Source organism: Oncorhynchus keta, chromosome 7 (assembly GCF_023373465.1).
Source record: "Oncorhynchus keta strain PuntledgeMale-10-30-2019 chromosome 7, Oket_V2, whole genome shotgun sequence".
Taxonomy (NCBI): domain Eukaryota; kingdom Metazoa; phylum Chordata; class Actinopteri; order Salmoniformes; family Salmonidae; genus Oncorhynchus; species Oncorhynchus keta.
The window spans coordinates 7344886-7369085 of record NC_068427.1 but is presented as its reverse complement, the minus strand read 5'-3'; the positions used below and the strand labels follow the sequence as shown (position 1 = coordinate 7369085).

General features: G+C 42.0%; 1 protein-coding gene across 1 annotated transcript; it reads right to left on the bottom strand.

The window, feature by feature from the left end:
* Positions 1-370: 370 nt before the first annotated feature.
* LOC118385915 (actin-related protein 3-like) lies at positions 371-23789 on the bottom strand. Its single transcript, XM_035773156.1, has 12 exons — positions 23590-23789; positions 20363-20418; positions 19897-20009; positions 18559-18669; positions 17797-17892; positions 17180-17287; positions 13362-13505; positions 10931-11104; positions 3723-3815; positions 3402-3527; positions 2246-2329; positions 371-1470 (listed from the first exon to the last, which is right to left on the bottom strand). The coding sequence occupies exons 1-12, from the start codon at positions 23631-23633 to the stop codon at positions 1375-1377; spliced, it is 1245 nt and encodes a 414-aa protein (XP_035629049.1). The 5' UTR covers positions 23634-23789; the 3' UTR covers positions 371-1374.
* Positions 23790-24200: the final 411 nt, after the last annotated feature.

The following is a 24200-nucleotide window of genomic DNA, read 5'->3' as shown; positions in this document are numbered from 1 at the left end:
CATCTGTGAAAAATTACTTAGGACATCTACTTTGTGTATGACACAACTGACTTGCCAAAACTATAGTTTGTTAACAAGAAATTTGTGGAGCGGTTGAAAAACGAGTTTTAGTTACTCCAACCTCAGTATGTAAACTCCAGACTTCAACTGTATAGGCTAGATGTTCTTATTTAAGTTGTCTGAGAAATCATTGCACGTGAAACAGTGAATTATCAAATCACTGGACAATTAGAGACAAGGCAAACAAGAACCCAGTCAGAAATGTGTCCTAGTTTTGTTTTTTGTTTTATCGTGGGCTGGAGCTCTTTATATGACATTGTGTGGTGTTGATTGTGTTTGTTGCCTTAAAAAGAATAGTCCAGTCAAGCACTGAGAAACAAATTTGAGCCTTTATTGGAATGTTGTAAGGCATTAAATACACAAATCCCACATTTTTTGATAATTTGGCATTTAATTAAAAAAAAGAAAAGGCTAACAATACTGGTCCTACAGTCATTCTCTTTCAATGTCATCATAATTGTTTTATGAATAGAGTTCTTTTCTTTCTTTCACTGCAATATAGAAGAGGAAATCTGGAATGGTCGAAAATAAAAGCAGAGGCGTGTTAATGTAGAATTAAAAGGGAAATAGCAAGGACAGACATGGGTAGAATAATGAGGGAGAGACAAAGTTTTCTAACTTAAAAAAATACTGTGTATCAAAGCTGCATTGTGGGTTAAAATGGTCACTTGCTGATACTGGTATGCATTTACATTTTTCTCCCCGAATATCCCAAGTTTTACATATAAAAAACCTTTGTATGAAATATAAACAAGCTCTTGCTGTGGTACATAAAGTGAAGTGCATTTGAAGCAGAAAAAAAATTACGTAAAGGAGACATTAATATGTTCTATAACCTTGCCATGATCAACAATAGCTTGAGTTGCCAGATATTCCCTGGACTCAAGTTCTACAAACATAAATAATGTTTTATGACTTCTGGTTTTATTATCATCATCATCAATGTTATTGTCGTCATCAACGTCACCATCAAATCCCCCACCACCATCCCGCTTTCAGTATGTTGCTCGACAGATCCGGAAATTATCTTTTATTGTTTTGGTTTAGAAACCATATTTCCCTCATTTTGGAAAATGAAACAAACAAAAAAAAAAACATTTCCAATGAATTTTCCAGCCGGACTGTGTTTGGTCTGGTCGCTTTTTTTTCCTTTTTAAAAATTCTGTATCGCCTTCTCGTTCTGTACAATGAACGAGCAATCAAAAAAATCGCAAACGCACCAACCCTGACCCGCAGCATTCCCCTCCCATGACCACCCCCTATTCTCCCAACCCAACCCACCCCATCTAACCATTAGATATTGGAGGGCCACAGTTAAGACATGACTCCGAACACAGGGTTGTGACGACAGATGCTAGGCCCAATCTCCTCATAGTCCTTTTTGGTGTGGCATACCTGGTAGAACTCAGGCTAGAAAAGAGAAAGCAATGTGTTGACATTTGGCATATTTGAATAAGATAGAAAAAAACTTGAAAAGTTGAAAACAAATTATCTTTAAAAAAAACAACATTTAAACAGAGTCAAAGAGTGTGGATTAGAGTTTTTCATTCTCTTTATCTTAAGATTAAGATGCCAGTCTCTACCATACAAATCAAAGGACGTTCCGTAAAAAAATATATATATCTACAGTATATGTCCTTATTAACCGAAGACTAAAAACATTTAATGCTGTAAAATGACAGTGATGACACAACCCACTTTACAGTCACAACCTACAGTACCGGAGTTCCTGTTCTAAAAAGGTGTTATTCAGTTGACTCATCATGACTAATGCAATGTTGTAAACTAGCAACAATCACAATGAACATCATCAATGGACGCCCCTGATGACATTGGAATTATACACAATTACTTTGGCATTTCAAATCGGGTTACAAGGAAACTGGAAGATAATATGCCCTTAAGAGTAAACACAAAATGCCAGTAATCATGCTGACAATGCAAATCACTGATATTCAGCTAAAGTGCTGACAGTAACCTTTTATTGCATTATCTTGGACTACATTCTAGGAAGGTAGTTATGCAGATGGCACATAGAATATTTTCTGAATTACATTTAAAATTGTTTTACTATGTGACAAGTTAGATGTTTCCTTATCATATGAATTTTGTTCCAAAGAACACGACAGAATTTCTACAATTCCACTTATAATACTGTTTTCCCCCACAGAATAGCAATACTTACAGTTGAGGCTAACATGGATCCTCCGAACCACACTGCATATCTCTGCATATGATGAGTGATGACTTGCACATCAATTGGTTTGGGCTGAGAAGGCAAAAGCAAAAAACAGAAATAAATCGATGTTAGGAATTTTTCAGAATCAAATAGGCGTGGCAATGGGCACGAACGGCACGACTGAATTTTAGAGAATTTTAGAGGGCCCCATCTTGGCGGTGTAAAGCCAATTTAATGCAATTCTACACATTTAGCCAGTTTCAAAGCTAATTTCCTGCTATTCCATGCATTTTGCCATGGCTAATGGTGTGTTCATTTGCTCAAAAATGACAAAATCAATATAGCTAAATAGATTGTTTTTGAATTTTCAATTCCCGTGTGACTGTATAGCTTTAATTTTGATGATTGTTAGTTCTCATTATAATTATTATTATTTTTAATTATTATTATTATTAAAAAAAGATGTTCATTATGGGGTATTGTGTGTAGATTGATGAGGAATGTTTGTATTTAATCCATTGTAGAATGAGGCTGTAATGTAACAAAATATGGAAAGGGGAAGGGGTCTGAAAACTTTCCAAATGCACTGTACTTAATATCTGGATTTTATTTGTTTAAGTTTACACTGAAAGCATAAGGTCCGATGTAGCAATTTAAAAAAATCTCTATTATGAAATAATTTCTGGGTAACAATGAATTACCTTACTGGTTTCAATTAAAATAGTGAAAAAGTGACAAATTGTTTGTTAGCATAGAGCAGTGCTGGGGCATAGGAAACTAGCCGTTACTGGCAAAGGCTTGGAACTCTTTCTTATTGGTCTATGTCTTTAAAAAAAGCTCTAACATTAAATTAACATTTTCACAGTATTATTCCAACCTCAATTTGATATAAAACACAAGTTGACTGCACTGGCCCTTTAATAATGTTTTAAAAATGCTTGGAATTAGGCACCCCCCCCCCAAAAAAAAAAATCACTTTAGGTGGTCAGCCCAAGGATTTCAATGGCTGAAAAGTCTCTGGATGATACATTTCTCTGCCAAAACAGTAGCTGGTTACAAGCTCTGACTAATAACAGCAGGGATTCAGAGCTTGACGGGACCAGTTCTGTAAGGAAACAGGAACAGCTCTCGTAAGGTTACCATAACTAGGTACTGCTCTCACCTTGAGCTTGCCCCCACTCAGCTCCTCACTCATCTTCAGCCTGGCGTCCACAGTCCTCTTCAGGTCCCTCTGCAGGCGCCGCCCAAAGTCCCTGAACATGGTGGAGCCGCCTGACAGGACAATGTTCTGGAGAGGAACACATATTGTGGCAAATAAAGAGGGTTCAACTCGTTCACACGCACATACAGAACATTTTGATATTGAAAGGAGTTGCAGACCAGAGAGCTGATAAGTCTGTTCAAGTCAAATCCAAAATGCTTATTGGACATTAATGGGATGTGGTTTTAACCAAGATCTATGTAGTTCCAGGGATAGGATTACCTTGTAAAGAGGACGTCTGACATCAATGGGGCAGTTCTGGATAACCTCGTCCACAACTTCAGAGATGGGCTGGGTGAAGTCAGGATTGGCAAACTGGGGGATTTTAAGGAAGAGTGAAGGGAGAAGAAAAGTATGAGAGAAAGAATTTATAATTGTATACACATCCACGTTCACAGAAACATATCTTTCAGAATATCTTAACCATTTTATCTCCATCATTCACTCCGGCCTCTGCAGCCCTGATCTGCACAACTCCTCTTCTGCCTGTAATTTGTGATTATAGGACATTGTAGGACAGGGTTCCCCAACTGCCCACCCCACATTTTCGGTGAAAAATATATATATATATTTAAAAATGTTTATTGTTGACTATAAAACTAAAATCACCAGAAAATCAGCTCCAAGTGATTTACATTTTGGAAATCTGTTCCAAAGTACTCCCACACGTAAGAGATACAAGTAACTGCCAAATAAAGAAAACACCTAAATAAAAGTGTCTTAAAAGGGCAAGTGCCAACAGCTTCAATGCACATTGGCATAGATTTTACAAGTGTCTGGAACTCTAATGGAGGGTGTGACGGCCCTGAATTTTTCTGAACCGTCTCAGTGCAGCTCCTTCCAATAGGGCGCTTTCCCTTTAATTCCCAATTAAATAGCCAGCATCAGCTGCACGAAAGGGGGTTGTGATGGAGACGTGCATGAGGATGTGTTCAACCCTCAGTTCGAAGCTTCTCGATTCCGTTTGTTTTGTTGCCGTTAAACGTGTGTTTTGTAGCTTAAGAGAGTTTACCCAGGATCGGATCCACTCTTTGCGTCCCTGGACTACACCTCTCCGTTCTTCGTGGCCTTTCTCCGCTGGAGATCTATTGGCGGATTGGATTGTCTGACTGACCGACTGACTACCACCTTTTTGTATACGGTATTTCATTTGTTTGGATGTGATGTATACTGTGATTTGTGTAGTTAGTGGTAGTTGAGGACTTAATTAAGAGTTGATCCGCTTTAAGGTTCTGTGGTAAAGTAATTGTTATATTGATTGTATGTTTAATACTGGGTTTACGCTACACGGAATGAACGGACAAACATCGCGTGACAAAAGTCACTTGAGTTCACTGAACTCCTTTACCGGGCTGGACTCTTTTTAGGCCCGAGGTACAGGACATTTCTGGAGGAACCAGAACTCATTGTGATATTATTATATGTGTGTGTGTAATCATTGTTGTTGCTAATACAACCCACGCAACAGAATATAGTTGTTTTTGAAGTTCTTTTCAATGTTTTAAGGGTTTATGAAAAGTTTATTTCCCTCCTGACTTTTACATACGTCCTTTGTATTGGTGTAGACTTGACGGACCAGATGGGACTCATTCCCACCCAAACTAAAAGGAGAAACCAATGTTTTCTCTGGTAGGCACAACCTACCTGGCACCCCTATAAATAATAACCTCAAGTCAAAACCGTTACATAAAAAATGGCACCCCAGATGGGACAGCTCAACATTGAGAACTAACCAAAGCAAATATTTTGTGTGGAATTAAAACAATGGATTCACCCCAAGATAATGTGCTCATCCATGTCATACCTGTCAATGGGAATACACAGGGCCATTCTGACCATCAAGCTGACAATACAAATCATAATGTGAATGGAGATAATGGAGTTGATTTGGGCCAGAGCCCTGGGAATCTGAATGCTCGGCCTGAGCCACAGGCCACAGGAGGTCTAACCAGTTACTCACTTATTGACATGGATCTGTGTGGAAGTACTGAGCTAGTCCTCCCTCTGACACCCAACCTTCCTCCATTGTCTGGTTTATCTCCAGAGGTTGTAGTCTTACAACTTCAAGGTGACATCCTTGATATTCGTCAGACTCAACAACATCTCCAAACTCTTATCCACCATAAATTCAAATGTCTGAGGGAAGAGCAACAACAGAGTGCCATGGAATTCAGAAACTCACTGAGCACTCTAACCCACACGCTGAAAGAGCTCAGTGAGAGTGGAAGACGGGAAATGACTGGTGCCATGGACAGGCAGTTTGACTACCAACGAAACCAACTCACTGCCACTCTCCAATGGCGCCTGCAACATCACCACACTGAGGTCCTCAAGGATGTTAATTCTGTTTTTTCTCCCATGGTTAACACTGTAGACCACTTGCAGACAGAACTCTCTAATTGTGTTAAAATGTTGGATGACGTGTCTGTGGACATGGCCTCCATTAGGCACAACTCCTTACACAGAGTTTCCCTGGTGTCCACTTCAGTTCAGACCACTGAGGGCCAAGCTGGCACCTCTGAATGTCCAAGACCGTATCAAGTAAACCCTTCCAGAAACCACAAATCACAACAGGCCAACACACCTAACTCTCTTCGCAGGAATGACCATCCTTCTCTGGGTGCTTTAACCAGAGCTGAAACCCCAAGAGTCACTGCCTACGCCCCCATCGACATCCCCTTCCTTTCAGTTAATACCGCACCAATCGGAAGCTAAAAAGTTACATGATTGGGGTTCAAATGTGGCAGTCTTCTCTGCCATTGCTCCGGTACCACTAACCCTTGATAATCCTTCTGATGATCTCCTTTTACAGGCTGTGAGAAGAGCTCAGCTGGAACAGCCAGAGGAGTTAAGGCTGTTGGAGCAGCTGCAGAATAATGCTGATGTATGTACTTCAAAGCTAGGACGCACCGGGCTCCTGAAGCACAAAATATTCCTTACACAGGAAATGCCGATCAAGCAAAAGCCATATCGTTTGTCCCCAGCGAAGCTAATCATCCAAAAGGGACTCATAAATGATATGTTAACCCAAGATATAATAGAACGTTCCTCCTCTCCCTGGGCTGCTCCTGTTGTCCTCATCCCAAAAAAGACTGGTGGTCTTAGATTTTGTGTGGACTATAGGAAGACCAACAATGTTTCCCAGACTGATGCCTATCCTCTTCCCACCATCCATGAGATCCTGGAGTCATTGTCTGGCGCTGTTGTGTTCACTACCCTTGACCTCAATAGTGGTTATTGGCAGGTTGAGATGGACCAGGAAAGCAAGGACAAGACTGCGTTTGTCTGTGCCGAGGGCTTGTTTTCCTTTAAGGTGATGCCCTTTGGATTAAAGAATGCCCCTGCCACTTTCCAAAGACTCATGGAGATTGCGTTAGGTGAGCTCAAAGGGAAGATCTGTTTCGTCTACCTGGACGATATAATTATCTACTCTCAGAACAGAGAAAGACACTTTCAAGATCTTCAAGCAGTGTTGGACAAGCTAAGAGAAGCTGGTCTGACCTTAAATATGAAGAAGAGCAACTTCTGCCAAACCTCCCTGAAGTTCCTTGGCCATATTGTGTCTTTCGACGGCATTCATGTGGATCCTGAAAAGACAAAGGCTGTACAAGACTTCCCTGTGCCAACCACACTCAAGGCCCTTCAACGGTTCCTTGGTATGGCTGGATGGTACCATCGGTTTGTGTCGAACTTCTCCCAGGTGGCAGAACCCCTCAACGCGATGAAGCGAAAAGGAGCTAAATTCCAATGGACGGCAGAGTGCCAGACTTCCTTTGAAACCCTGAAACGACATCTCGTCACACCTCCCATTTTAGGTCATCCCAACTTTGATTGCCCTTTTGTTGTTTACACTGATGCAAGTGATGTTGGACTTGGTGCTGTCCTAGTCCAACAGACTGGACTTGGCACTGAAGAAGTGCTAGCGTTCGCCAGTCGGACATTGAATGGAGCAGAACGGAACTACTCCACAACAGAGCAAGAGTGCCTTGCAGTGGTCTGGGCTTTGGAAAAGTGGAGGTACTACTTGGAGGGAAGACACTTCACTGTGGTCACTGACCATTCCTCCCTTGTGTGGGTGTTCAAGACCAACAAACCAAGCACCAGACTCATAAGATGGGCTCTACGGTTGCAAGAGTTCACATTTGCAGTGGAATACAGGAAAGGAAAATACAACACTGTTCCAGATGCCTTGTCCAGAGCTCCTACTTGTGATAACAGTGGCCCTGATCTTACATGTGCTACTGTCCTGTCAAGCAGTCGAGACTCGCCCAAAACGGACTTTCCCATCTCTGATGAGGCCATATGGAAAGCTCAACAGGATGATCCAGAAGTACAGGCTTTGTACCAGACTATCCTGGAAGATGGAGAAAAGATGGTCAATCCTACCACAAAGCTGACCATCATTGAAGATAAAGTCTACCGAGTCGTACAACTACCTCACAGAACACTCTACCAAATGTACATACCGGACACTCTACGCCTACAACTGCTTCAACATTTCCATGAAGACCCATTAGCTGGTCATTTGGGCAGGTTCAAAACCTACAAGCGGTTGCAAGCGTTACTGTACTGGCCACATCTGAGCATGGATGTGAAGTCACACATCCAAAACTGTCAGGTTTGTCAAATGTACAAACCAGAAGGTAGAAAGCCTGCTGGCAAGTTGCAGCAAACGGTGGTTACCCGACCTTGGGAAATGTTAGGAGTGGATTTGATGGGTCCATTTCCTAGAAGCTCCAATCAGAATGTGTACATACTTGTTTTTGTTGATTACTATTCAAAGTGGGTGGAACTCTTTTCCCTGCGTCAGGCCACAGCAAGGACCGTCTCTAACATCCTTACGAAAGAGATCCTGACTCGCTGGGGAGTGCCTGATTACATCCTGTCTGATCGAGGTTCCCAATTTGTCTCTGATCTCTTTGAGGAGACCTGCCAAAGATGGAACCTGAGGCAGAAGTTGACCACGGCCTATCACCCACAGACCAATCTCACTGAGAGAGTAAATCGAACCTTGAAGACAATGATTGCTTCCTATGTAGGGACCCAGCACAAACACTGGGACAAGCACCTTCACGAGTTTCGATTTGCCCTGAATTCTGCTGTGCAAGAGTCCACTGGAGTCACACCTGCAGAGCTGAACCTAAGTCGTCCTCTCCGAGGACCCTTGGATATGGTGCTACAGCCCCAGCAGCTTACTCCAGACGCTGCTTGCTATGACCAGGTAGGCCATCTCCATGACTTGAGAGCTCTTGTCTCAAAGAACATGATCCAGGCTCGACTCAAGCAGAAGAGAAATTATGATAAGAACAGACGAGACATGCAGTTCCAGCTTCGTGATCGGGTGTGGCTTCGCTCTCATCCTTACTCGAAAGCTGAACAATTCTTCTCGGCCAAGCTCGCTCCTAAATGGCAAGGACCATATAGGATTGTGGAGCAGATGGGCCCTTTGAACTACCGAGTGGTGAAAGAGGACACAGGTGAAGATATGCGCATCGTCCATGTCTCACGCCTTAAGGCCTGTTACCCCTCGGCTGAGGAATGGAGGCGATTGAGCGCCGCAAGGTCCTGGATATCTTTGAAGAGGATAGTGAGGATACTTTTCTCGGATTCCCAGACCCAGAAGTCTCGCACCTTAAGGCCTGTGACTCCTCAGCTGAGGAGCGTGAGCTCCAAAAAGTAATGAATATTTTTGTAGAGGAAAGTGATGAGGAGACCTTTCTCGGTTTCCCGACCAAGATGTGCCTTCCAGGGCAATGGTCGGCTTTTTCCAGGGAGGGGGTGTGTGACGGCCCTGAATTTTTCTGAACCGTCTCAGTGCAGCTCCTTCCAATAGGGCGCTTTCCCTTTAATTCCCAATTAAATAGCCAGCATCAGCTGCACGAAAGGGGGGTTGTGATGGAGACGTGCATGAGGATGTGTTCAACCCTCAGTTCCGAAGCTTCTCGATTCCGTTTGTTTTGTTGCCGTTAAACGTGTGTTTTGTAGCTTAAGAGAGTTTACCCAGGATCGGATCCACTCTTTGCGTCCCTGGACTACACCTCTCCGTTCTTCGTGGCCTTTCTCCGCTGGAGATCTATTGGCGGATTGGATTGTCTGACTGACCGACTGACTACCACCTTTTTGTATACGGTATTTCATTTGTTTGGATGTGATGTATACTGTGATTTGTGTAGTTAGTGGTAGTTGAGGACTTAATTAAGAGTTGATCCGCTTTAAGGTTCTGTGGTAAAGTAATTGTTATATTGATTGTATGTTTAATACTGGGTTTACGCTACACGGAATGAACGGACAAACATCGCGTGACAAAAGTCACTTGAGTTCACTGAACTCCTTTACCGGGCTGGACTCTTTTTAGGCCCGAGGTACAGGACATTTCTGGAGGAACCAGAACTCATTGTGATATTATTATATGTGTGTGTGTAATCATTGTTGTTGCTAATACAACCCACGCAACAGAATATAGTTGTTTTTGAAGTTCTTTTCAATGTTTTAAGGGTTTATGAAAAGTTTATTTCCCTCCTGACTTTTACATACGTCCTTTGTATTGGTGTAGACTTGACGGACCAGATGGGACTCATTCCCACCCAAACTAAAAGGAGAAACCAATGTTTTCTCTGGTAGGCACAACCTACCTGGCACCCCTATAAATAATAACCTCAAGTCAAAACCGTTACAAGGGATGAGACAATTCTTCGACGGGGAATTCTACCATTTGGTGTTTTGTTGATGGTGGAAAACACTGTCTCATGCGCCACCCCAGAATCTTCCATTAGTGAGCAATTGGGTTGAGATCTGGTGACTGAGACTGTCATGCCATATGGTTTACATTGTTTTCATGCTCATCAAACCATTCAGTGATCATTAGTGTGTTGTGGATGTGGGACATTGTCATCCTATGGGAACATAGCCATGGTAGCCAAAATAATGGCCTGCTCAACATTTTTAAACATGACCCTAAGCATGATGGGATGTGAACTGCTTAATTAACTCAGGAACCACACCCTGTATCCCTCGTTTACTTTTTTTGCAGGTAAGAGTACATGTGATCGTATACAAATGTAAGCCAGGTTTTAATTAAATTATGATTTTTTTTTGTCAAATATTTTATCTGTTTGGGCTTCATGCAGTCAATTTGCAGTCTACAAATTATTTGTAATTATGTTCCGGCCGCATACCATCTGCTCAAGAAGAAATCGACCTGCGGCTGAATCTAGCTGATGATCCCTGATGTAGGATTATTCTACTTATGATGGTCTTACCACAAATGTTTAGCTACTGTAACCTAGGACCTAGAGGTCAGAGTTAACATTATGCTAATGTTCAATGACACTGAAGAGAACATTTCACACTCATGGTATGCTAGTCTAATTAGCATAGCGCTAACCTCTTGCTATGAAGCAGTTTTTAACAGCATAGTGATGACTGCTTACCTCTGGGTGGAAGAATATCTCAGGGCCAAGGAAGCGTTCGTAGCCCACGTCGACAGTGAACTCCTTCTTGCTGATGTTGTTAATTCCAGTGTACTGCTTGATCCACTTGGAGCCATCCGTGTCGTACTTGTTGAACTCTTTCACTAGGTCAGGGCACACGTAGCTGAAACGCTCCTGGTGGAAAAATACATGTATTTTTTATTTAACCTAGGCGTAGTCAGTTGAGAACAAATTCTTATTTACAATGACGGCCTACCCCGGCAAAACCCGGTCGATGCTGGGCCAATTGTGCGCCGCCTTATGGGACTCCCAATCTCGGCTGGATGTGATACAAACTAGAGACTCTAGTGACGCCTCTTGCACTGAGATGCAATGCCTTAGACCGCTGCGCAATTCGGGAGCAATGTGTGGAGGACAATGCGTGAGTGGATGCTGAAGTACAGTGTAACTGGTTACATACTGTACGTTACATTCTGTAGGGTCAGTTCAATAGTAATTTATTTCCATTTCTTTTGTTTTAGTACACATGTTTAAAGGTCTTTGATCTTGGTGAGCAATACAACTCAGGAAGAAATTCATTCCACAGTATCTCTAGAGAGAAATCAGATCAAGCCCGAAATGGGCGATGTAGTAGGGAGTTGTAGTTTCCAACAGGCCAATATTCTACATTGTTAGTGCAGAAAACGTGGTAATTTACTTACAATGACCAAAATCAATTGTGCACCTACTTGTCTGGTCTGGGTGTCTTTTACACGTGCTACGTTAGTTTAGGGCAGACACAGAAAGGGAGAGAATAGACAGAAAATGTACAATCGAGAGGGATCGAAAGCGTCGCCTGAAAATACCTGATCTAAGTGATTGATAGCTGGTATTCAGCAGTCATAAAAGTATGTCTTGTTTTCTTTGAAGAACTACTAAAATAGTGATTACTTGTGATACGCGGTAATGAAGTCACTACCATCATGGTGTATTGCTGTATTCTGTGTTGTTACAGCATTCAACCCACATAATGCATAGTGCATTTAATGTTTTAAAACATGTAATCGAACCAAAACCATTAATTTGCTCAACACTAGTACCTGCATGATTCCGTCCCTGTTTTGACCATGATTTTGGCCCTAATTACATTCTAAATTATTTTAAGACTTTCCAACAACACAGGACTCCACTAAAAACAATTCTACAAAACACAGATTTTGGTAGAGACAAATGCAAATGATTGGACAGCTATTTTTTAAGAGCAAGAACATAGCGTACAAATCAAGCTACCAATTGCAGTCAGTGATCAAGTCTGTGGGATGAAAAGAGTGTGTTTGCCTCGGGTTGAAAAACAATGACCTTCAACAGTACGCCCGAAAAAGGATTTAGGTGAGCCTTTCAATAAAAATGTACTGCTTTGGATCAAGAAGGGAAGGGAGGTGAATCCCAATTGATTCTGGTGAAAACAAGGGGCAATTTACAAGCTTGGGGTTAATGGGAACACCACACACCCTTTGAACCACCTGGGGAGTGTCACACCCTTTGAACCACCTGGGGAGTGTCACACCCTTTGAACCACCTGGGGAGTCAAGTCGTCCATCTTGAAGTGTAAACTTAAACAATCAAAAACAGAATTGCATCTGTGTCCCACATTTCAAACTACCTTACAAAAGAGAAGACTGAACATCAAGTGATGTTCTTAGCAGGAGGTATTAAACTTACAGGGTAGAACATTGGCGCCACCTAGTGTTATAGTCAAACTACAGACACGGTCAGAATTACACATTTCCAATTGTAGACATCTTGGTTCATTTATTTCTTCATTTATATTTCAGGGGGAAAAAAATCAGAGTTGTGTTAGCAATGTTCAAATACTCAGTCAACTTCCAATGCAAACAGTGACAAAATCTGAACTGGGTGAGTGGTGGTAGAGGAATGCTGTTGGGGCGCATACCTTCATTGAATGAAAGTGCTGCACAATAATGAGAGCGGTAGACAAGTTGTTGGAGAAAGACAAAACAGTGGGACTTTTGCCAAAGTGGTCGGTCCAGGACCCAGGACCAGAGTGACAAGTGTTCTGATGCAGTAGCGCGAGTTATGAGGAACTGTCTGACTGTTGTTATCAAGCCAAGCTAGTATGCTACTGCAATGTAGACTTCACCTTGTAAATCGCACCCCAAAACAGTTCTTGTGAAAGCAGAAGATATTTTGTTGAATTCTCACAACATGGCTTAGGGAACCGCAACAGAGTACGTTATTCCTGTGTGAAAATGCCCTTAGGCAACACAGGATAGTTTCAATTTAAAATCAACATTCTGGAAAACCTTGCCTCAGAGAACCAGGGATACGGTTGAGAATTTGGTCTAGGATTGGCTCCTTGACTGTACTATGCACCACAGTGGTTGGTGAGTGGAGTAGTGGTTGACGGGAAACATAGTTCACTGTGACCTACCTTGACTGCCTTGGCCGTTTCCAGGGACTGCTCTGGGGGGATGCCCACCTCCCGCTCCCTCAGAAGCTGCTGGGTGAAGTAGGTGATGTCACGACCCGCGATGGGGATGTGCTTTATACAGCTGCCGATGACGTAGCCCTCAGCCTACAGCAACACAAAAAAGAAAGATGGTTCAGAGCTCACAATGTCTAGGGTGAGGTGACATCACAGCATATAAGAATAAATAGGTCAAAGTCGATGCGCGTGTTTAAATAACGCTCATGCCAGATTTACACCATTGTGCTGAACTAAACCGTACTGTGCTGGCCTGGATATTTTCTTTTCACATTGTCCTTTCCAGCAACTATGGTGGGATGTGTAGTCAAGCCAAGCCCAGTATAGTTCGGCTCAGTAACTGACTATTCTTTTAGCAACATTGAAGGCATATTTTTCTATCATAGATGCTCACATCCTGAATTATGTTTGGCTGACTTTCTGTATGTTAAGCAGTGGCTTGTACATCCTACAAGATGCTGACTTAATCTCCACTGTCCACACAACGTGTCCTCTTGCAATATATTTACTTGCCAGGCAATTGCTCCTGTATCTAAGTCTGTGTGTCAAAAGCATAGTTGCCTACTTTGATAGTTGCCTTCATCTGCACTGATTGAAAAGAAATGGATAAGAGAAAATACTGAACAAAAATAAACACAACATGTAAAGTGTTGGTCCCATGTTTCATGAGCTGAAATAAAAGATCCCAGAAATGTTCCTTACGCACAAAGCTTATTTCTCTCACATTTAGTGCACAAATTTGTTTATATCCCTGTAATTACTCCTTTGCCAAGACAATCCATCCATCTGACAGGTGTGGCATGTCAAGAAACTGATTAAATGGCATGATCATAACACAGGTGCACATTGTGCTTGGGACAATAAAATGGGCACTAAAATGTGCAGTTTTGTCACAGAATTAATGCCAGAGATGTCTCAAGTTGAGGTAGTGTGCAATTGGCATGCCGACTGCAGGAATGTCCACCAGAGCTGTTGCCAGATAATTGAATGTTCATTTCTCTACCATAAGCAGTCTCCAATGTCATTTTAGAGAATTTGGCAGTACGTTAAACTGGCCTCAAAAACAACGCCAGCCCAGGACCTTCCCCAGGACCTCCACATGCGGCTTCTTATCCTGCGGGATCGTCTGAGACCAGCCACCCAGACAGCTGATGAAACTGAGGAGTATCTGTCTGTAATAAAGACCATTTGTTGGGAAAAAACTAATTCTGATTGGCTGGGCCTGGCACCCCAGTGGGTGGGCCTATGCCCTCCAAGGCCCACCCATGACTGCGCCCCTCCCCGGTCATGTCAAATTCATAGATTAGCTCCTAATGAATTTATTTACATTTACTCATTTTCTTATATGAACTGTAACTCAGTTAAAATCGTTGAAATTGTTGCGTTTATATTTTTGTTCAGTATAGATTTCTTTAGTAACGGGGAAGGAAACAGGCAAAGGAGGCCACTGAGAAGTATTGAGACACATGCAGGATCAGGGGTCTGGCCGAGGGAGCCTTTCGCTGGGACCATGTTTGTGTTCAGTATGACATGCAGTAGAAAAACATTTAGCAATGGAACACAACAATCGGTGTTCCTATTGGACAAGTTCAGGTTGTACATCAGTCTCTGTTTAAAAAAAAATCCTTATACTCTCTGAGTGTTTCTCAATATGCATACTACCGTGACTCCACACTCATGCTCAGAGTGCATTCTCTCGACCACGTTCTCTTGAGTACATTCTTGTGAGGATGAGTGTAGAGAATGCATAAAACAATATGAAGCACACACTCCCCCTACTGTATTACCTCACACTTCATCTCCCCATTCACTGAGCCTTCTTCCAAGATATACACAAAGCAAGTGTTTTACTTGATAATTATCAGCTAGATACAGTGCATTCAGAAAGTATTTAGACCCCTTCCCCTTTTCCACATTTTGTTACGGTAGAGCCTTACTCAAATATTGATTACATTTGAGAAAAATCCTAAACACAATACCCTATAATGACAACGCGAAAACAGGTTTTTAGAAATTAAAATATAAAAAAACAGAAATACCTTATTTACATAAGTATTCAGTATTCCCTTTGCTATGAGACTCAAAATGTCAATGTTTCTACAACTTGGTTGGAGTGCATGTCAGAGCAAAAACCAAGCCATGTGGTCGAAGGAATTGACCGTAGCGCTCCGAGACAGGATTATGTCAAGGCATAGATCTGGGGAAGTGTACAACATTTTTTTTGCTGCATTGAAGGTCCCCAAGAACACAGTGGACACCATCATTCAAAAAAATGGAAGAAGTTTGGAACCACCAAGACTCTTCCTAGAGCTGGCCACCCAGCCAAACTGAGCAATCGGGAGAAGGGCCTTGATCAGGAAGGTGACCAAGAACCCGATGGTCACTCTGACAGAGATCCACCTTGGAGATGGGCGAACCTTCCAGAAGGACAACCATCTCTGCAGCACTCCACCAATCAGGCCTTTATGGTAGAGTGGCCAGACGGAAGCCACTACTCAGTAAAAAGGCACATGACAGCCCGCTTGGAGTTTGCCAAAAGGCACCTAAAGGACTGTTAGACCATGAGAAACAAGATTCTCTGGTCTGATGAAGCCTAGATTCAACTCTTTGGCCTAAATTCCAAGCGTCACGTCTAGAGGAAACATAGCAACATCCCTACGGTGAAGCATGGTGGCAGCATCATCATGCTGTGGGGATGTTTTTCAACAGCAGGGACTGGAAGACTAGTCAGGATCGAGGGAAAGATGAAGAGAGCAGAGTACAGAGATATCCTTGATGAAAACCTGCTTCAGAGCGCTCAGAACCTCAGAGACTAAGCACACAGCCAAGACAACACAGGAGTGGCTTCGGGACAAGTCTCTGAATGTCTGAGTAGCCCAGACAGATTTCTAAAAACCTGTTTATACTTTGTCATTATGGGGTATTGTGTGTAGATTGATGAGGGAAAATAATATTTAAATCAATTTTAGAATAAGGCTGTATTTGTATGTGAAAAAAGTCAAGGGGTTCTGAATACTTTCAGAATGCACTTTATATGAATCGTAATAATGTAGGTAACAAGATAGTTTAACTAGCAAAAATGACAGAAAAGTAATATTATGCAAGATAGCTAGCCAGAGGTTAAATTCTTCATGGCTAACAGTACTAGTAGCTAGCCCATTTGACTTATTATGGGCTTGTGATCTATGGTACGTAGGCAGATAAACATGCCAAAATTAACACAGTATTTATTTATTAACGTATCAAGATAAAAAAAAATTGTAGTCAAGCAACATATGAGATGTGAATTAGGCAACATTTCTCTCCTTGTATTTTCTCTCGCCTAAACTCAAATAATGGCCGAAATTGATTTCAAGAAATTTTGCATAATTTTTTTTATGTGGTTGCGTCATATTTCTTTGCATACTATCCGTTGAGGCTTGCATCTATGCATGCTTCAAAATATGTTCAAACGGAGTACGCATTTGAGAAGTGCCCTCCATGCTCCGTTTCGCATACTTTAATTTGGACTTGTACTCCGAGCCTCCCGTGAGCACAGTAGTATGCATTTTGAGAAACACTGTGTGTGTGTGTGTGTGTGTGTGTGTGTGTGTGTGTGTGTGTGTGTGTGTGTGTGTGTGTGTGTGTGTGTGTGTGTGTGTGTGTGTGTGTGTGTGAGAGAGAGATTGTATAGCGTGTGCACATGAGTGAATGTGTGTAATAAATCAGTCTTTCCTGTCAGACGTGATAAGGCTTTCCTCAGATCAGGTGTGTTTGTCACTCACCACAGGGATAACATGGGTGACTCCGTCTCCGCTGTCGATGACCGTCCCCGTCAGTGTCCTCTCCCCCACCTGTCTGGATGTCCAGGAGGCAGCCAGCGCCAGGACAGCCTTGGGTATAGAGAGCACAAGGTCAATATGACGCCATTGTAAAACAACAACAGTAAAACAACGCTGAGGGTGTCCATGATGTCATTGACCACATTATTTAAACACAACATTAAACAGCAGGGGGCAGTGGCAGTGAGGAAGTCTGCGTAGTGGCAGTGAGGAAGTCTGCGTAGTGGCAGTGAGGAAGTCTGCGTAGTGGCAGTGAGGAAGTCTGCGTAGTGGCAGTGAGGAAGTCTGCGTAGTGGCAGTGAGGAAGTCTGCGTAGTGGCAGTGAGGAAGTCTGCGTAGTGGCAGTGAGGAAGTCTGCGTAGTGGCAGTGAGGAAGTCTGCGTAGTGGCAGTGAGGAAGTCTGCGCAGTGGCAGTGAGGAAGTCTGCGTAGTGGCAGTGAGGAAGTCTGCGTAGTGGCAGTGAGGAAGTCTGTGTTTTACATAAACGCATAAAGGCTGTGTGTGTGTGCAAGTGTTTGTTTCTGATAGATATAGTGTTCCCAGGGATGATGAAGCCATACCTGCACTGCAATGTAGAGCCCTGGGACGTTGAAGGACTCAAACATGATCTCTGCTGTATACTCTCGGTTCTCTGGTGTGTTCAGAGGAGGCTCTGTCTGCAAGAGGACACCACAGTACTGGGAGTTAGACTTCAACACAGACACACTAATCCAACCAGCATCAGATTTATTAACAACCACATCACCCTCAATTACAGGTAAAAGTCTATGCTATGTACCTACAGAAAAGGTTTTAGTTACAATGTATTACAACAGCCTTAGTGTTCCCACTACATTAATTTATCAGCAGCTTAAAATTGAAAAAAAAAAAAAAGTATATTTTTATTCTCCTGAGACGCGCTTTTAAGATCAGAGTAACAACTTACATCAGACCGTCCAAGAAACCTCCAGATAGGGAGCTTGTAAACCTGGAAGTGTTGCCAACCCTATTAATAGATGTATAGATGTATGCCCCAGAAAGACCCAAGGTTTTTAGCCCACTGTTATAACCATTTCGTTTTAGTTCCCTTCACTGGGTGTTCTATTTCACTTGGCTCACAGTGCTGATATAGTCCTACTTCCTCAAGTGTACTGGCATTCATGACAGCACTGTTAATCCAGGGGTACACAACTCAGGACCTCCAGTTCCGCAGACCCATTGGTTTTCATTTCACCCACCAGGTTGTAAAGAGAGCCCACCCTCTTTGACAAGTGTGCCCTCTATCCATTGGTATGGTGTCTTTCTATCCTGTAAATGTCCCATTTGGACCATGGTCCTCTTACCAACAGAAAGTAGTGGTCCTCAGGCTCCGCCCTCAGGTACTTGAAGATCACCTGTTCCATGAACCTCTCCATCAGGTCCCAGTCCTCGACAATGCCATGACGGATGGGCCACTGTGGGCGAGAGGTCAAAGGTCAATGACACTGGCAAACATACAGGGCCCGGTTTGAGGTATGTGTCGATACTGATACGATCAAAAGACATCGGTGTTCTCGGATCAGCTTTCTCCATTAAAATCTTACCTTAACATTCAAATTATTCCACAATACTGATGACGGATCAGCTCCGAAAAACATATAATCCCTGCCTGCAAATATTGAGGTGGGTTATTCTAATTGCTTACCCTACAATAATGCACTAAAATCAAGATTTGGCACACTACTGCCCACGTGTTGAAGCAAAATTAAACAGTAGCCTACAATTAACAAAATATAACTCAATTGAATGAACATGAAATTGATTTGAATATTAATGAATTACACATCCGTATGTATCCTATAATGTAGTATATTTATATTTTAATGCAGTCATCTCGGTTTTCATTTGAAACATATTTTCATCCTTCTCTTGTTCGTAACAATTTCGAAGACATTGGCAACTTTGTACTCATAGTTCACTTCTTTGTGAAGCTACCAGTGGTCACAGAGAGACAAATAAACATTTTGATTCTATGTTTAGTGGATCTCATCTGTGTATAAAGTGACTCCGTAGGAGGAAAAAACACATACAATGACGCACGTAGCTGTTCTACGAGAGGTCTGAGGTAATCAGTAAATAACAAGCATTTTCAAGTGCTACGTTGGTAACGATGCTTTTTGAAAACAGCTCAGAGATTTAACGATGCTCCTGTGAAGGTTCTAACTATGAAAGTAGCCTTAATACACTTTTGGCTTGAAAATTACTTTGCGACTAAGTACACCAACATACATTTTAGTGCATGGTTGAATGACACATCAAGTACAAGACCATAATGAGTAGGCCTGCATGGCCTAGTAGCACATAATGTGCACTAACAAACATTGAGTGCATCGCGTAGTGACAAATAGTCATGTGAAATGAGAGTGACTGGCCGTTGACAGACACCTCTCTGGTGCAGTTTACTGGTTTCCGTATTTCCTTGGAATAGGTATCTTTGAAATGCACAGTATGCAAGTTCACATGACAACTTGTAGGCCATTTGTCATGTTCAATTGGTAGGTTTGTACTTTGTATTGGTCACATACAAATGGCTCTTCAGGGCTGTCATGTTTGGCATTGGACAGGTTTGCTTGTGGTATATGTGAGTTTTAATATACTGTATTGGGTGGCCCTGTAGCCTTTTTGAGTCATGGGTTTGGTACCTTTGTGGCATAATTGGGCTTGTCTATCCCTTCATCTCCGATGAAGAAGTCCAGGTCGTCCACCCCCTTGACCGTCCTTGATCCAACCTTGGCTGACTCTTTGATTGCAATACCTGGTAGGGATGAGAGACGGATGGAGGAAGAAAGAAACACACACAGAGACAGAGAGAATCAATTAGACTAAGGCCGTGTTTGATGAAAGGGCTTAAGACACAAATCCAGTCAAACACCAAGTGCAAGAGTGACCTACAGTCACTGTTAACTATCCAGCCTTGTATTTCCAAAGCATTGCCCCAAAGAGCTCTAAAATAGAAAAACAGGCCTGAAAATACTTTCGGCATCAACGATATCAGATCATAACCTGGACTCTTTGAAACCGTGTTAGGGCTCTGCTTATTAAAATTACTTTTGTCTAGGCAACAGTTAGCCTATCCTCAATGTGAGGTGAATGGAAACATATACCCACATGACGGAACAATGAACTGTGGCTCTGTGTTCCCTGCATACCCCAGCTTAGTGTATCTGAAAGAGAGAAGGCACACCATTAGATTGAACTTCACATGATCACATTTTTTTGTATGGGTGACACTTTGTAAAAGGAGAAAATAATACAAATTGATTAGCAGGCATAGCCTATATTTTGGTTAGGCCCAGCTTCTGTGATTTTTATCAATAAAACCCCTGTTCTTCCACGGCTCAGTATAGTGCCAACAACCGCAGCTCAACTCTGAATAGCCTACCCTTCAATAGGAAGAGTGTAAAAGGGCATTTGGAATCTAAGGGGCTATTCATACATTTCCCCAAATCCACCACTTTGAGTAGAAATCTTAGCATAGCATCATCCTACAACTGGTCAGAGTGCCAGAAGTGTCGCAAATAAGGTTCACTTACACACGGCTAAAGCCTTATCGCAGAACGATAAGCTGCATACAACAGTTAAGTTTGTGTTTACTGTAAATGGGTAGCCTAGAAATCTCAGCCCAAGAGAGCTCATCGTAGTTGAAACATAAGCTACTACCATAAGGATATAAGACACATTGCCTGAGATGCTTTTCAATACCATCGTTTCAGTGCAGTAGGTTAGCCTATAGAAAATAAGCCTAGTTGCTTTTAAGTCCTATTTTAACCGTATTGTAAATATAAAAAGGCCTACCCAATGAGTGAGGAATAACAGAGCTGGTAAGGATTAACATTTTAGTAGCTGCACGTGGAAGACACACAAAAAAAAATAGGCTTGGGGCTTCATTCCACAGAACAGTCCTAGCTTGTCTGGGGCAGCTACCTGCTTCAACAAGCTTGTTTCACTACACTCTTAGCAGTGGACATAACCACAGGAGTGCTCCAATACAAATCGATCCTCAAGCCCCTCCTCACTGAGAGGATCAGATAAGTATAGCCTACAAAATATGACAATGCTTAGGCAACATCCATTCAGTATTCTTAGAAATAGGTCTCTGCAAGTGCCTAAAATGGAGAGTAGGGAATAGAGGTTGATTTGGGATTGGGCATTAGGCCTAAGGCAAGGCCTGAAATGTAAGCTAGGCTACCTTATTGCTGTGTTTGATAAAGACTACAATGTGAATCATGGCCTGGTATAGGCCAAGTTTGAATAATGATAATGGCCTTACTGTGTAAAATCAAAACTGTTTGCTGAGCATGATAAGCAAATTTCGACTCCACCATAGCCCCAGGTACTACACTTAGCTGCAAGCCTGGCCTGTAACACCTGCATTTGAAACATTTGTTTCGACCAAAACTGACCCCCTACAAAAGAAAAAAACATACAGTAGCCTACATAAAACAGTGGCTCTTCACAGATCTCCCAACAAAACTGTTATAGAGAAGTGAATAAGCAGTACAATAACTGCTGCTCCATTTCACTGTTGAGTTCTAAGAATAGCGGCCCACTTGTGCTTGAGGTAAGAGGATGTAGAGTTCAGTTCAAATATTTTGGCTGTCGTGAGCGTGACTCATGAGCTGTGTGGTGGTGTAGCCTACTCAACCAGACTTCTGCTGGCCTGGTACTTTAGCAACTTGGCTTTTATAGCAGTTTCAAACATCTGCTCTACAAAGGAGTTAGCCTCATTCTCCATCCTCAGCTGTGGTTTTCCAGTCCTCCCTCCCAGTGTGGGCCAGATGCACTAACCTAACTAATAGCCCAAAGGGAGCGGGGAAGATAAGTGGAGAGGTATGTAAGGAAACATGCAGAGTGAAGAATTCAAATTCTTTTGGAATTGCAAACAACGTAGCATATTTAGTTAGGCAATAACCCCAACTATAGTATTAAACATAAATCTAGGTCTCGGCTATATCAAATGCCTACATTAGATATCGCTCCTTAGATTACAATCTGTGCATTAATAGACAGCAAGTAAGAGTAACAATTAGGGCTGGGAAGCCGAAAATATATTATCAAGATACTTAGGTACCAATATGATATGTATTGTGATTCTCACGATTCTATATGCATTGCGACTCGATACTGTGGATTTATTGCGATTCGATGTTCCAAACATATCGCTCACCAAATGTTTGTTGCAGAGGGACAAGAGAGAGCCATGAGAAAACAAGTTTTGATCAGTCATGTAAATAAAAGGGCTGAAATCAAATTGGCACCCAATTTAAAAAGAAGACGGAGAACAAGCTATGAAAGGAAAATACTGGAGTTTTGGTGCAGGTATAGTTGACTAGCGCAAAAAATAATATTGCGATCATGTCAAAACGATATATCGTTATATATCGTATATCGTCAAAAATAATATCCTGATACTGAACTGAATCGGTTGTTCACATTATTGCAGGCAACTAGAATGATGTGGTGTATTGCACAGCTCAATAATGAGGGATTAGTTTAGGTCCAAATGTTATTAATTCACTGGCTTAAAATAGATCTTGGGACGTGCAATCAGCATATTGGCATTTACAATATTTACAGATGATAAAAAGGATGGGCATGAAGCAGAAGTATGCCGAATCAAAACAAACTGCTGTAGAACTGTGAGGTCACGCAAATGAGAATCCTCGAACTTTTCTATTGAATACAAACCAGTCTTTGTTATTCAGAAAATGATTAATGTATCATTTGAGATGGTAAAGGTACGGCTCAATTTAGGAAATTAGAGAAGTATGCTAATAAAAAAAACATGTTCAGTTGCCGAAAACGACCATATATGGACTAAAAACCCTGAATGAGGAAGTCGACAATGTAGGAAGTCGCTCTGCGCATGCTCAAAGCCGGGCATCACTCGTAAGCAAGCACTGTACAATTACTTATGAAAGGAATACCATTAACGACACAAAATTAAACTTTACAATAAACACGGAAGACCCTTTATACTGTCCATTCAAAGTATTTCCGAAATGCAATATATTAGATCCCCAGTAATGAAGAACAGATTGGTTGGATATGTTGTATTGAAAATGCCTTTCCAACAGGAAGAAAACATTTTGTGATGATGAAAGCAAATAGCAGGCCATCTAGTGAATACAGCATGTATGTTAAACAGCAGTACAATAACAGCCTAATAAAAATCGTTCGTTTTGTAATAAATGGCCCAAGGTTACATTGATGCAATGTATTAGCAAGCTATAGCTAGCACACACACCCAGTTGCTGACAGCGATGGGCTCCGAGTCGGTGACACCCAAAATCTCGGTGCGCTGTCTGCAAGGCGGTCTAGTTTGAATAGCTTACCCTGTACCGCAGTCGACAACACACGCCGGTAATCGTCCTGCCATCTCGTGTGCTTCTGGTAATCACAAATGTTTTCTGTTAATCGATAGCTGTCTGTGTCGGCTGGAGGATATTGCAAACCGTCCACAGGCGGAAACCTGAACCTGCACAAAGTACAGTTTCTAACGTTACTTCCGCAATCGGTCTAGGGCAGGCAAGATGGCTGACGCCGGGGAGCGCTTGAGTGAAGCAGGCAGAGTCAGCTTCACAGCTGTCAATCACAGTGGCCCCTGAGAGTAAAGCATCAACACTGCCAGGGGAATAAAACGTGACACAATAGGTGGTTGTGCCTAAATAAAATCCATCTAACTTTATTAGAACTAATAAAATAATATAATGCTGCAATGTTCAATACTGGCCTAGGGCACATCAATTTAAATGGACAAATTCTCTGGACCAGGATTGAGATCAAATCCAGAATTGGAGTTTTACAGTGCTATACAATTAACCTAGTGCATTCTTATTCAAATATGCATTAGACAGCCTGAAATTCATGAATCTACAGTATTATGTCAACATACACTTAATTTCCTTCCAAATGATCTATGTTGCCATATACTGATGTGTGATGC